The 15097-nt window shown below is 32.6% G+C and overlaps 1 protein-coding gene across 6 annotated transcripts in view; it reads right to left on the bottom strand.

Moving 5' to 3' along the window:
- Positions 1-15097, bottom strand: part of LOC123015063 (pleckstrin homology domain-containing family G member 1) — a 38472-nt gene that overhangs the window by 15681 nt on the left and 7694 nt on the right. The window contains exon 1 of one of the 6 annotated variants that reach the window (XM_044414504.1): positions 11811-11906. The exons of 4 other annotated variants lie outside the window; for them this stretch is intronic. Coding sequence is in view for 1 of the 2 variants with exons in the window: in XM_044414500.1 (XP_044270435.1) it covers positions 855-912 (58 nt within the window). In the remaining variant the exon portion in view is untranslated. Of the gene's footprint in view, positions 1-854; positions 1016-11810; positions 11907-15097 lie in introns of those variants that run through there. One more of the 6 variants, XM_044414500.1, reaches the window with a different exon arrangement.

The following is a 15097-nucleotide window of genomic DNA, read 5'->3' as shown; positions in this document are numbered from 1 at the left end:
TTAAAATTTTATCACTTCTGTTTACCCTTGAAAATCGGGGGTGTTTTCTATTTATCCTTGAAAATTGGGGTGTTTTTGTGCTTTTTTTAGATTACTTTGAAAACCGTGCTATTTTGGTTAATATTTTTACTTTTTTTAGATTACCTTGAAAACCGGGCTATTTTGCTTAATATTTTTACTTTTTTTAGATTACCTTGAAAATCGGGTTATTTTGCTTGATATTTTTTACTTTTTTTAACTACCTGGAAAATCGGGGTGTTTTACCTTAAAAGTGGCTGTGTACTATAGGGGCTCACTTAGTAGTTAACAGTTAAATCATTGGTTTTTATATTGTGTACCATTAAAATGGTGCAAATTGTGAAAACGACATGACCCTGATGTCTACAAGTGCTAATGACATTTAACAAGATCAAATTAAAACCGCCTAACGAGTCGGATGAAATTGGAAAATCTAATTGTAAGAATTGTGCCAATTCTTCTTCGTATCCAAACAAAAAGTATCAACTTAATAACTTGCAGAATTTGTTTCTATATTTGTTTTCGTTGTAAATTAACTGTCATAAGTTCCTTGTAAATAATACAAACAGGCAAGGACATCCACGTTTACAGAGATTCTACAACACATAACTATAAAATCGTGTATCGGCTGATTGTGCATGAATAATGTAGAGTGTTTATGCATTGATGCCATTGAATTTTAATGTCACTGAGGCTTATCCGATTAGTAATTAAAGACTAGAACCTGTAATGAGGAGATACCACAGAGATAACAATACCGCTCCAATCTAAACAATTTAATGTTCCATATAGTGGTTTTCACAATAGCCACCCTATCTCTAATGGTTCTAGCATACCTCGTGCCTTGTTCGAGCTCATTTTGGTGTACATTGTATCCACCTGTCGATCGACCATTAATCTTCCCAACACATTATCCTACGCCATCGTCTAATAGACGACAGCAAGTTGGAGCCGACTTTTATCACACCCAAACACTGTACAAGGCTAACACCAACTGATTCCAACTCCAACACCAAGCAACAAGCTAGTCTCAGTCCAGTTACAGTAGCAACTTACTCATGTATGAATCATACTAATGCTCGCTTCTAATTATCTTCAATTCTCGAGTCGACGGGCTACGAGTTGTTCAACTTGCATGTTTTACCCGAGGAAGCTCCTGATTTGTTTGTCTGCATAAATAGATAAAACAGAGACAAACAGTGCAACAAGTTTTGATGAATGGCGGTGCGCTTTGCTGGGGCTTCTTGGAAATGCACATTGCTTTGACATTGGCGTATAGCTGCAGAAAATGCGCCGATTTGCTGGAATTGTGGGCAATCTCCAATGCGTGTGCTGTGCTGGTTTCGAGTAATTGTGCATGTATGTTAATGTCAATGACAAGATAAATAGGAGATGATAAAAGAAAAAATTTGACATAACAGTACTATTGTATTGGCTTTGAACAGATTTTTATTAACATTTGACCAGCAGGTCAAGTTGATAAAAATACATTTCAAGAATCGTGGATGTAATTGCGAAATCAGAGGCTAATAAAATTAACAATTATTAATTACTAAACGGCAATTAAAGTGTACAATAAATTATGTTTCTTGCTTTTCATTCAATATCTCTGTGACAAATTAAAGTGACAGAAAAATGTGGGTAAAGTTCGCCACCGCCAAAGCAACTATTCATCCGCCATCTCGTATTCACTGCAATAAGAGAATTCAATCATAAATTAATTGATTTACAGTTACTCATCTCGGATATTACTTGAAATTCAGAATCGTCCAATAAAGGTTAACAGCATGAAGTCAGTCACCGATTGAATTATGTAATCCAAGAAGCAATTAAACGATTTTTGTTGTACGATTTGCTTCTCTAACGGTTTCTGAACTATGCTCAGCACCTATTTTGCAAAATAATTTTATTTTGAACTAAATTCCGGCCAGACTGCCGGAGCCGTGTTTCATGAAACTCATTATCGTTCAATTAAGCACTTATTTTAACCATATGGTTCTCAAATGAAGTGGCCCAATGTCAACCACTCCTCGCCTATGGCGTAATAATCAATCTGAATGTAGAAACCATTCAAAAACCTTCTTGCTCGAGGCGTCAGACTTTACGTCTGCAAGAAGACCCCATCAAATTTTTAGATCTAACATGTGCATTGCCTTCAATAAAATCTATTCCATCGTCGATCATCTACTTTACAATCATTATTCGTTGTCGTTTTCATATCAATTTAATTGAAAAGCACGATGATAAAGTGCAGCCCCGGTGTGTCGCTCGAGGTGAGGTGTGTTTGATGTCGGAAATAGATTTATTGCAACAAAGATATCTGATTTTAATAGGTACTACCTTTGAGGGTGTTATTAACTCAGAGGCGTATAATTTAGCCGGAATTTATCATATTGTAGGCGCCTTTATTATAGGAACTGTTAAGGTTTCGATAGAAAAAATAGGGATGAAATAAGCTGATATTGTGTTGGCTAGATTTATCTCTTCTGAATGATACAAAGGAATGCGGGAGAAATTATAATGTAAAAAGGCATAGTTGTTCGGTAGCCGTATATACACATAGCGTGCATAATTTCAAAAGACATTTATTACAATCGGTTGATTATTGGTGTAATATAAAACGAGACATATGCACTTATTAAACTAATTAATAACCATATTGTAATTTGTGCGTGTTTTAAACAAGACCTGACAGCTTCAATACATCCGAGGGTGAGGCAAATTAATTAATGATCTAATGAACGACTTAATACGTAGCTGAGTTTGCCTTTAATTTAACCAAGTTAAAAAATGATTTCTCTTAATTTAGTCATAATTCGATTTCGTCAATTAGATCGAGATTTCACAACACTTAAAGTTAATTTATTCCACCTAAGTTTTGTATACAAGTCTGTATGACAAGCGTCTTCCTTATACAGAAAAAATCTGCTCAAATACTATCCTGCACTTGCAAAAATTTAAATAAACATACTCTTACGAAACACATTTTTGTAAATTGAAAGGCTTGTGACCTTTTCATGTGACTACATAATTAAATTTAAAAAATCCCAGCAGTACTTATTATTGTTATTAAATTTTCTACATTAAAATAACTAGTGGAGGTCGTACATAATTTTCGCTTATGGCAACAACACATGTCGAAGAAAAATAATGCAACTTTTGCTCCTAATTCACTGGCAACCCGATATACATGCCGACAAAAAAAAATGTTACGCATAAATCGTCCCAACAACAATAATAATTATTGAGGTGCATAAAAATTAGTGAAAAACAGCCTAATTTTTAGGTTTCAGTCCTGTTTTTAAGATGCTAAAAATCAGTGTATTTGGTACCAGTGTACCAACCCTCCTTGATTTGGTTGTTTCTCTTTTTTTTGGTCCAGAAATAACAAGCCATTTTGGAGTGTTTAAAAACAAGATGTTTTGTGAGTTTTTTAGGGTGCTCTTGAGGTAATTTTGCATAATATTGGGTGATTATTATTATTCATGAAATTTGAAAAAATCTAGAATTTATGTATTTATCATTGATAAATACTGAATTAGATTTTTTTCTTTTTTGACTTCTGTAACATCAATACCATAAATACACCTCGCAAAAAACATTCTAAAAAAAACTTCTCAAGAAGATTTTATTCAAAAGCCATCTAAATTATTATTGATTCTATAGTTATATATAAAAAAAAGCTTATGTTCCAATTGCAAAAAATATTATTTTCGTAAATTATTTATTAAATCATTATATCAATATCAAATATCATTTCTTTTAATACTGCAAAAATTTTCACCACTTATGTGCACAATATTTTCATACATGATATATGGTATAGTGTTTATTCGAACTGTTAAACATTTATTTTTTTATATTTATTTATTTAATAATTACCAGAGGTTCATATTACCGAAGTTGATTATAACAGATATTTTGTAAAAGTATATATTTTAATGAAGGAGTGGGTAGTTTATGAGCATCACACCAAAACTTTACAATCAATATGTACATAATATGTATATTGAAAGTTTCATAAGTTTCATAAGTCTGTTTTATGCGAATTTTATCTTTAATCCAGTCAATTTACAACATCGTACAAAGTGATCATTATGTGTAAATGGGTAATTATAATATAACAACTGCTCATTACACAAACCAGATACAAAAATTTAAAATGAGTTATCAGCTTCGATCTTTCAAGATACGATCTAATCATGAGTGTTATATTTTAAATATAGGTTTAGTTTCCTGATTAAAACAAAACAGTGTTTTAAGCTCCATTCACCCGTCCTGCTAAAGCTCAACTCCATTCTTAGGCGCCCTTGAACAAGGAGTAAATTGAGGATTTGAAGTATGGTAATTTCGATGGTGGGGCCCATTGTTAGTGTCTGGGCGGGCGTCTTCCCGGTTCTATGAATGCGTGTATCCGTCGAACGTAGTGCAAGCAAGCCTCTCGATGACGGCGGGGCTACAAAACATTGACCCCGATATGTGCACGGCGCCTCACTCGCCTGCTGCATTCCGCCACCATACACTGCCAATCATCCGGCACACCGGCGTCTAAAATCCCACATACACGCCAGAGCATCTTCATTTACATATCATCAGGCGAGGCCCACGGAGAAAATTCAGAAAAACTGATTTAATCAGCGCGGAGATATATTTTTGCAGGAAATTTTCTTTGACGTTGTCTACCGACTTAATTTATGTACATACATTATTTAAATTCTCAGGTTAAAAAAATGGACGTTTTTTGATAATATACGCACTTTGTTCTATTACAAGATTTCTCAAATTCTGAAGCCAACTTTCAGTCTCATTTTATGAGACTTTGTCTACGGCAAAAATGTAAGCATTTGGGAATGCAGATGCGACAAAATTTATAGGCCGAAAATATCTCAGATATTTAGAAAAAAATTCTTCAAAAAGCGTGAACTCAAGCGTTTCTAGCTTAAACTACACTGACCGGCAAAATTATCGCATCACATGAGAAAAGTGATTTTTTATTGGAATAATGCTTAAAAAAATAAATGAATCAAAAATTAATCAATTAACTAATTAGCGTTAAGTTAAACTAAAATTATGACTTAAACTTCAACAATTAAACTACAACTTATTGATTTTCAAAAGAAACAAAAAAGCGAATTTCGTACGGATCAGTTCTTTAGTTTAGATAAGCTTTTTGACATTCGGAGGCAACCATTAATACCTAGTATTGCCTCCTCGAGCCTGGAAAGAAGCTCTGTTTTCTCTCTCGGAAATTAGCGGTGATTTTGATAATTTGATATTGAATCAGTAAATAATGAATCTACACCAATTTTGGTACTATTTTCAGAACCTTTCAGCCAGTAAATTTTAAAAATTTAAGTGATGCGATAATTATGCTGGTCAGTGTATTTAATTAACTTCTAAAATACAATTCAATTCTTGTCGAAAATAATAATTAAATTACATAACTAATTAGTATTGTGTATGTCAAAAATTTTCTGAGGGTATCTAGGGAAAATCAATTTTTTAGGGTCCAGCCAACAACGCTGTAGCTATTTCCAATTAAAGAAAATTTTATTACTACAACATTTTTTCGCAAATGCATGCAAAAGTTTATTTAAAAAAAAATAACTTTTCATTTTTATTTTAAAGTTTATTTTTTGTCATGAGTGAAGTATATACGAACTCTACAAAACATCAAATTGAGAAATAATACCCTGTAACTCACATTAATAAAAGATTAAAATGTCAATTCCAACAAATCGCTGTTTAATATAATAATTAATCAAATTCAATTTGAATTTATCAACATTTTAAATGGCAAAATAATTACACACATTATGAAGTAAATTCGATAATTCATGGTATAGAAACTACTTATTACACTGCCAGAATTAAGTAGCTGTTAAAATATTGTAATAAATGTCATCATAAATGTATAACTATCGATGTTATAATGACTAAAAGGCACTTTCTTCTGCCTTTTTACGATCATTAAGAAGTTAATGAGAATACATACTCGTACTAAGTTTCTGGAAAAAATAATTATTTCTTGCAATTATAAAGAAATTTATTACTGCCTGAACAATATTAAATAGATCTAAAAATGTTACTATGAGAGCTTTCATTTTCATACAGTTAACTGTAATGAAGACACAAATAATTTAGAGTTAAAAAATATATCACTGATCAGGATATATCACTGATGGGAGGTAGGGTAAAAACAAAATATTGAAACTCTCATTATACGTTACCCAAATTGTACCAGGGCACTTTAAATCTACAATAATATTATGATTGTTTAAACTTAGGAAATATTTTATTATAATAAAATAACAAATTTATTAATTTGTTGCCAAAAGTATTAAATTTATTTTGAACAGGAATTTATCATAAATTTGTCATTCCTAAGTTACCAGCGCTTTCTTTCCTAGGTAATGATGTATATCACCAGCTTCAAAAGAAAATATATAACGCTCTATAAACAAAAAGCAAAAAAAAATTAGAGCAGACCATTCTCTAGATGAATTCTTAAAATTAATGTATTAATTATTAAAAACACTATTTTTTTGGAATTATACGTAGCAACGTAGAGCTATGAAACCAATAACTAGGTGTACTTCAAATATGTGTGCAAAAGAAGACTGACTCGCAACTTTTATAGAAAATCTTGTTTAGTCGTAGATTATTGCAAATACAGTATAACATAAAGTTTTAGTCTTCTTCAAATTTCAACACAGCGGTAGGCGTTTAACGTTGTCTGAACTGTTATCCTGATTATTATTAGGCACGCACGTGCGAAAAATTTTGAAAGGAAACAATCTAAATAAACCGATATAATAGCCTCATATAAAAACTTAACTGTATCTAAATTTAATATTTCAAGTTTCCTTACTTGCAGCCAGTGTGGTCTGATCTACAGAGAAGATAAATAAAAACAGACTTGTCTTCGGATAGGTACATCAAATAATTAAATTTCGAGTAAAGCAAAAATATAATCAACGTAAGCTCTATAAGGAAACCCAAGTTCATTTGTAAAAAATGCAAGAAAATCATCAACAGTTAAAATAACTCAATTTCCCTTGACTCGTCTGGAGCAGGACCCCAACACTCCAAATGACAATTATTTTGACCAAGCCCGCGCGTGCACACCCTCGGCTCATGAAATTAAATACAGTGTGCATACAAAAGCCACCTAAGTGTGCACACAACAACGCCTAACTAGATGGAGTTTCTAATAGGATTGCAAGTCTCATTACCATGCTACCGATAGTTCGTTATTAACGCGACCACGTATTTCAAATACTGCCCACAACAAGTTCTTAGCACAATGATGGACAGTAAAGCTGATGAAGTTGGTCGATCATTTGGATCTGACATGGAAACTTTTAATTCAACATTTTAGACTGTCATGGTCAATAGTGTCAGCAAAAATGAGCGGCCTATAATAAAGTGACTGACTGATAAAGTGAATTTTAAATTGGACGCTCCTAAAATAATCCCACAGAGGAAGTAGTTATGTCGTGTGTGTAATAGTAGTCATTATGGAAAAACGACACACAAAAGACTGAAATTAAAATTGGGGTTCAAGATCCTGCCGAAAATTGTTATCTGCGTAATCAGAAGATTAAGTTGTATTATTTGAAAAAAGTTTGTCACTCTGTGTGGGATCATCTACTACTTCCAGATTACCAGAAGCTGAACACTGCTACCATTGTTAAAGAGTGGCGCCTGATGTTTTTCAGTGTTAGTACTTTGATTTTATGTTCATCGACGTAAATATTTACTGACAGTTAAATATTTTCCACTAATCACCAACTATTTCAACAAGAACTCTATCGGAAGGACCATCACATTTCACACACATGGAGGTATTACAAAATTAAGCAATTTCTGAACATTAAATCATTCTTGATTTAATTGGTTCATAAAAAATAGGTATTTGCTTCACTGACTCGGTTAAGTTAACCACATTATTGTTCATTGTTGGCAAGTATCTATTTTATGGACATTTGCTCTATAACGGGCTACAGCATTGCACAACTACTACCACGCAGGAATTTTTTTTTCATTTCCTTAAGAATCCTTGTGCAAATAAGCTCAAGCTTATGTTGCTATATTGTCAATGCGTTGAATTATGTGTGAAAATGTGGTATTAGTCATGTTTCGTGTTACTACACCATTCAAACATATTTCAACCACATAAATTTAACTCATTAAGGCTATTGTATTGGTCAAGCATTTGGTATTTGTGAATGAGCAATTGAGGTGATTGATAATTTTAATGAGGAAAGTAGAAGACAATATCCTAGTAAACTCCTCGACTCTAACAAAATGAAATTAACCTCCCTGACCCAAAGTTATAGACCATTTGATTCCGTAATTTAGTTAATTATATAATTAAGTAATAACAACACTGCAAGTAGCAATTACTCTTTTACTATCACTCCTAACCTCCTCTTCGCTTTTGATGCAAACTTTTTCACTCAACACAGTATTAGTTAAAATTAGAACGTAAATCTGGAGTTTACTTATTAGCGCCACACTTGCCAAGTTGCATAAAGATTTCACAACGCCAACGTGTGGACAACAAGGGAACAGTTTAGAAAAAATACTTTTAATGGTTTCCACTAATTAGAAAATTACAATAAACAGTAAGAAGTATGGTGAAATGTCCACTTTTGCAATGGAAAATAACGAGACACAATGGCACTATTGTTGTCGCAAATCACTGTTATTCACAGTTGACACGATAACTACAGGGGTAATAAAATCTAACAATAAATATTATAATCATAAGACTGTATAAACGCTGAAGATCGCAGTTACGACTTCAAGCAACCATAATTCCTCATAAACACAATCAAGCTCCAAGCAATTAATTTGCACTTGTCGAATTTACTGCAGCACTTTGTTACAAGTGGAGAAGCTTTATTAGAATATTTTTTACAAAACCCCTGACTGCTGAAACCTTAGACAAAAAAAAGGCATGATGCATAACTATAATCAACAGATACGAAACAGGATGTTTCCCTCTTTTCAAAAGTTCAAAAAATATATTTTTGTGCACTCATTACAGACGTTATTTTAACCTAGAAAGATTTATTATTGGTACTAGACGAAAGTAGGTTTAGTAAAGTAATATAAAGGAGTAAAACCATCTAACTTATTGGTCACTTAAGCTACTGGAATTCATTAATTGACTATAATTTACACGAACAAATAAAACAAAATAATCTAATCGAGTGGGGCCACTTAAATGTACTACAAAATTTAAATATGTATAATCTAGTTTTTAATTAATAAAACGCAATGACATTTCGCCCACACAACTCGCCGGTATTTAATTTATTTACATACAAAAAAATCTTTAAATGAAGACATTAGGTGCTTGGTGGCTGTTGGGCATTTTCCTTATTAACAGCAACATTAAGTCATCCCACATTACACTAAAGCCGAGAAAAATATACAGATAAATTATCATTCTCAACGTTGAGACGTTATCTAAACTGGCAGTCGTCAGTGTCCTTTCGGCTTCGAAGCCATTAAATTGATAAAACTTGCATTTATATTTAATTAATAGTGGAAACCAATGTATAACAAAACATGTGTATGCAGCTCTTATAAATTGAGATAGATGTTAAGAATAAACCGACAGGTCCTGCCCACGTCCTGTTGGATTAGGAAAAAATAGTTTATACCATATGGAGAAGACATGACCCACTTTAAAATCGATAAACGACTTTCGTCCCAAAACACCACTCATGTGATAAGAGTTAGACGTTTTGAACCGTGCTCATATCCAATTTCAATAAACCTGCATGTCGCTTGTCAGGAGATAATGGAATAGAAGTTTTCATTTACGAGTAACAAAACAATCAACACCGAAAATGAAAAAAATCTGTCTGGATGAAGGCATTAACCTATTAATGGCCGTAAAAGTTCAAGATTTCGCCCTTCAAAGCACCGACAAACCCTTTAAAATATTTTGGTTAATTGCCGCCTAAGTTGAGTGATAACAAAATTATATATTTCATATAAATAGCCTCATAAAAATGCTTGTTGTAGACATTTCGATAAATTGTAAAATATCAGTTTCTACCATAAAATATCTATAACGTAATCCAACCTTGAAAGATATCATTGTTATTTGTCATGCAAATAATAATTAGGAAGTTTACTTTTGGATGTCAAAATTATTTGAAAATAAAAACATTACTTTGACATTTTTATAAAGACATTGTACTGCTTTCTCTTATCGCATGAAATTTTTAAACTGGATTTAATACATACAATAAAGATGTTTTGGCTACTGGTTTGGAAGGTAATACAAGCAATCTCTACAAAAAAAATTGACAAAAATGCATGTAGAGCAATCAAGCGTGTCGAGGAGACGTTTCATCACAACGAAGTTTGACTAAATGTGAATAATTGCAGTAGTTATATTGGAGTCTTGCTGAGCATGATCTACTGAGTACGTCAGGTACTGTGACTAGACATGACATAATATGACAAGTGTTTCTTGTAAAGTAGCTTTCGAATGTGTGACAGTCTTAACATTTGAAAATAAATGCAAGAGTCGTGGAAGTCTATTGTAAACAAAATGAAATGGGTGTTCCAGAAGACTGTCACTTATCACAAAAGTATATTAATAATATGACTATCCAATTAAAGTAACGGGTATTTAAAAATTTCGAAGGCCGGTAACTTATAAAAATCCATAATACACGAGTAGTACCCAACAGGAAGGCGTGAAATGGAATTTGAACAAGTGGTACCACCAGCTGGGACTTCTATTATGTTGCATTGATAAACTAAACATTTCATAAGATCTGGGTTCGGAGGTTGAAAATAAAGTGCACAATTTACAATAACTGCCGGATGTTGAAACGATTATAACATAGGCGCCGACTCTGTGGGTGCTCCAGAACGTAACCACCCCTGAGAAGGTAAATCATGAGCACTGAGTGCCCACGAGCTGCATGTCTACCATTTTTATGGGTTTATACCATGCTTAACATATCCCATAAACAAAGGTAACATTTAAAATAAAATCATATGATCTCTCTTCGATAATAATTTTTTTGATAAATCGCTCTTATCCAAAAGGAAATTTTTTTGTTCAAGAACATAACATTAAACTTCCATTCTAGATGGCGTCCTACATAAAAGAACTTGAAATCTGAGCGTGCCACCCATAAACACCTGTATATGTCAAAATAATTTAAGAACGTGCAACAGCAGAACGATAATAATACTGCACTGAAGATTTTTGATAACATAAATAGCAAGGTCATAATTTTCCCTATTTAAACAGTCAAGACCTTTCTGAGAACAGGTAAATTACATTACATTTTCTCTTTCATGCAGATTTTTCAGCCAAAGATTGCCTTTTTTTTTAAAAAAGTGTAAAGTATATATACTTAAAAAATAAGTAAAATACTTCAAAAAATAACTGACATGTAGTAAAAGAAAAAGGCTTTACAGATTTTTTCTTTTGCCTTTAATTTCTATAGGCTTTTGATGCTCAAGATGTACATACAAACCATACAACCTGATAAATGTTCAATCTATCGTAATTTTAAATGTGCAGATTCAAGAGGTTGCACTGTATTTAGATTTGACGTAAGTAACTACAAATGATTATTATTTTCAGCAGATCAATAGAACTGACTCACCCTGTATATACTTGTTTCTTAAATCATGAATGTCGTTTGCTTATACTGTATTTAATACAAAACTTGAAATAAAAAGACAAAAAATAAATGCTTGGCGTTTGGCTTAAAAGAATAAATAAAAATATAAAAATAACCTACATTATGGGCACCTAAGCAACCTCTTCACGCGGCCCCGATAAGCCTCTGAAAGTCGTCATTAATTCCGTTTCCTTGGTGGTCTGATAAAGAGCTTTTCGAGCTCTTAGGCCGCTATCACTAATGCCTGCACGGATTTAGCTTCACCTCCTTTATCCATCTGGTTTCTGTCAAATCCATTTTCGAAGCCGATATTTAAGTGTACAAACTGCTTCCGCACAAGTCCAATTACCACCGTGCAAAACCGTGTTAAAAAAATAATTAACATCAATTGGCCACTTGAAGCGACACGAAAAAACGGCTGAAATCAGTAGTGGTCGCGTCTCGCCATCTCGGCGGCTGCTGCCTTTTCTCACACACTGTTGCTGCCTCTTGCATAAAAATGTCATCACGACCGTCGCTTTTCTTTTACATACCTCTCAAGTCTTAACCATGATCATACGCTTTAAAGAAATTGGTTCATGCCGTCTGGGAGAAACTATCGACGGCGACGAGTTTTTGCTCAATTCTTTATTTTTATATAATGGTGTATTTGTGGACATTTTGTGTAATCATAATTTGAAATGAGTACCGAGATTTAAAAATTCCAACACAACAATGTGGAAAATGACGCAGGCTTGACCATATTAGAAGAGATTTCAATGTGCACTGGTAACACCACAATGGGCAGTAATACCTTTTTGAATCGATCAAATTGTTAGTTTTTTAAGTGTTCAAAAAGAATAAAAGAATTATCGTAACACCCTAAGAATATTAAATAAGGGCATCACATATTTCGTCTGGTTGTTCCAGCCAACACATTATTCACCGGATGTGTAAGCTCCCACAGGATTTAGAACCAAGTACAGATGGCATAATATAATACAATATGCATAGTTACATTTATACGTATGACATGTCTTATAAAAAACGGAAAGCACATTATATGAAAATACTGTTAAATAAGTATGCATAAAAATACATCTCATGAATAGCAGACCATTTGATTTAATTAAACACTGAAAATTTTATTCAACTGACTGAATTTAAGTACCTGTTTGTTTCTTCAGTAGCTTTACACAATAGAATCATTTAGGATAAAGCTATCCACCAACAACATTATTTGGTCAATACCCTTTTTAATTCTCTTCTAATCCGAAATTTATTACAAAAAAAAACTGTTTTTATTAGTAAGGGCAATATGAAAGTAGTAATTTAAACAATCTTCAGTATCATAAAAAACATTCGGGTTTTAGTTCAGCAAAACTTTAGAAAATTGTCTAATTTGCAATTTATATAGTGGTAATAGTCAAGTTTTCTGTATAGCAGTTTAGTAATTTTTCCTAAATCTTGTATAGATGTGCTTTATTTTTGAATAAATTCTCTGTTGTGAAATTATTTTAACACAATGAGTATAAAGAACCGAAATGTCGCCAAAAATGTAAAATAAAGTTACATCTGAGTTAATTTTGTCCGAGATCAAACGAAAAAGCAGTCATTCTTAGAAGGAAATTTAAAATGATTTTTATTATGGCAAAATCTAAAAAAAAACATCTCTTAGCAAAGCATTCAAAGTTATAATGTACAGAATTTATTAATATTTAACGGCCAGTAACTTGTCAATTTGATTTATTGTTGACATTTTTTATTTCAGGCTCAAGCAAATTATTTCTTTTAAATAACTAATACCTGCTTTGAAATTAACAAAAAAAAAGTAGCACTAGCCAATTTTTTTTAAACTTCTTCCAGACAAAATCGTTATATGACAAATATATTATATAAAATCTTTAATAAAATTCCAAATTTATAAGACATAAAACAGCCTATAAACTTATGTATCTGGTTTCGTGAAAAATACAAAGTACATGGGGTAGGTACACATTATTTTATTACACATCATCCGTGATAATATAAAATTTCTTTGCTCAAATTACTGACAACTGTTCACCACTAATAAAAAACATTTCGCTTTAATCAAATAAAAAGCCTATTGTATAAACACTGCGGGGGTAGAAAATTTTACCCTCCTGTAACATAAATCGTACAACTCTTATTTATTCCCTTGGCCATATCATAGGGGATCTTCAATAAACTGTAATCAACAAACATAGGGAGAACTTCAATCACCCAACAGTGGATTTGCAGGAGAAAACACAACGTCCGCAAAAGTCATGGCGCGCCCATTTTTCCCCTCGTAAATATCGCTCCACAACAGTAGAAATCAAGTCAATTTTACAAATACACGTGTTCTTAAGCTTACGATAGCAATTTCAATTAACACCTGAACGACAAACCATGCTTCTGAGGTACACCGACTTGTTGTAAAGTCGTAAAACAGCTCCTGACACGATCAAACCACGAAGGGCGTATTTCTAAGACACGACTAGTTTTAGCATTTGTATGTACATTTGTTTCACAATTGTACAAACAAAATCGAGTTAATGCGTCCCGAGATGAAAAGAACTGAAACTGGGTGGGTTTTTTCTATTTTGGTGAAAGGATAATAATGCATACACAGCAAAGTTCATTGCCATTCCATTCAAAAAATATCAGTTGTCTGGAATAAAATGCATGAGAACTTTTTAAGAAAATGATAAGAATAGTCATTTCACAATGTTATAGTGGCCGTGAATTGCAATGCAATTGTTGCTTCTATCAGCTTATCATCGTATGATGAAGCAGCTTCTGGTTGCAATATTATGCTAGGAGAAAAATGAGAAAGCAATTGCATCCCAACTGATAAAATCAATACGTATTGTGAAACTCAAACTGCATTATTTCACAACAAAACATTATAAATGGCAGACACTTCGCAATTAAATACAGTGTAACTCGTACAAGATGAGGCAAGTTCTAGTGCCCACTCCAATATAGAGCAAAAAAAAAACACAAGTGTAATAATAATGAAAAAATAGTTTTCCTTAACCCACACAACACAATGTAATCAAAAATAACACCACCTGTTTCACAAATCACTTCCCCATTCAAAATTAACTGTAAATAAAAAAGCTACGAGGCGTCAGCTAAAAAAAACAGGCGCTTTAACTGTTACACGTACAGGGAAGTTTATCGAAAGAAAAATTCAAAACTTGTTTAACTACTTAACTTTATTCAAAATTTATAGCTCTTCTTTTCAAACCATGCCACTTAAAATGTAATTGCAATGATAAAATGTGTTATAAAAATTTAAATTAATTTTAGTGACAGTTGTGCTTTACACATGTTGCAAGATGTGTTATTTTGGTTTTACAAATTGTGCCAAAAGTGAAATTTTATCCAAATTGCAATCACAGCTAAAAAAGCTAAATTCG

This window comes from Tribolium madens, unplaced genomic scaffold (assembly GCF_015345945.1).
Source record: "Tribolium madens isolate multiple individuals breed KSU strain unplaced genomic scaffold, Tmad_KSU_1.1 Scaffold_97;HRSCAF=244;Tcas5.2_LG3a, whole genome shotgun sequence".
NCBI classification, from domain to species: domain Eukaryota; kingdom Metazoa; phylum Arthropoda; class Insecta; order Coleoptera; family Tenebrionidae; genus Tribolium; species Tribolium madens.
Note: the sequence above shows the minus strand (reverse complement) of the source record. Positions and strands in the feature narration are given on the sequence as shown.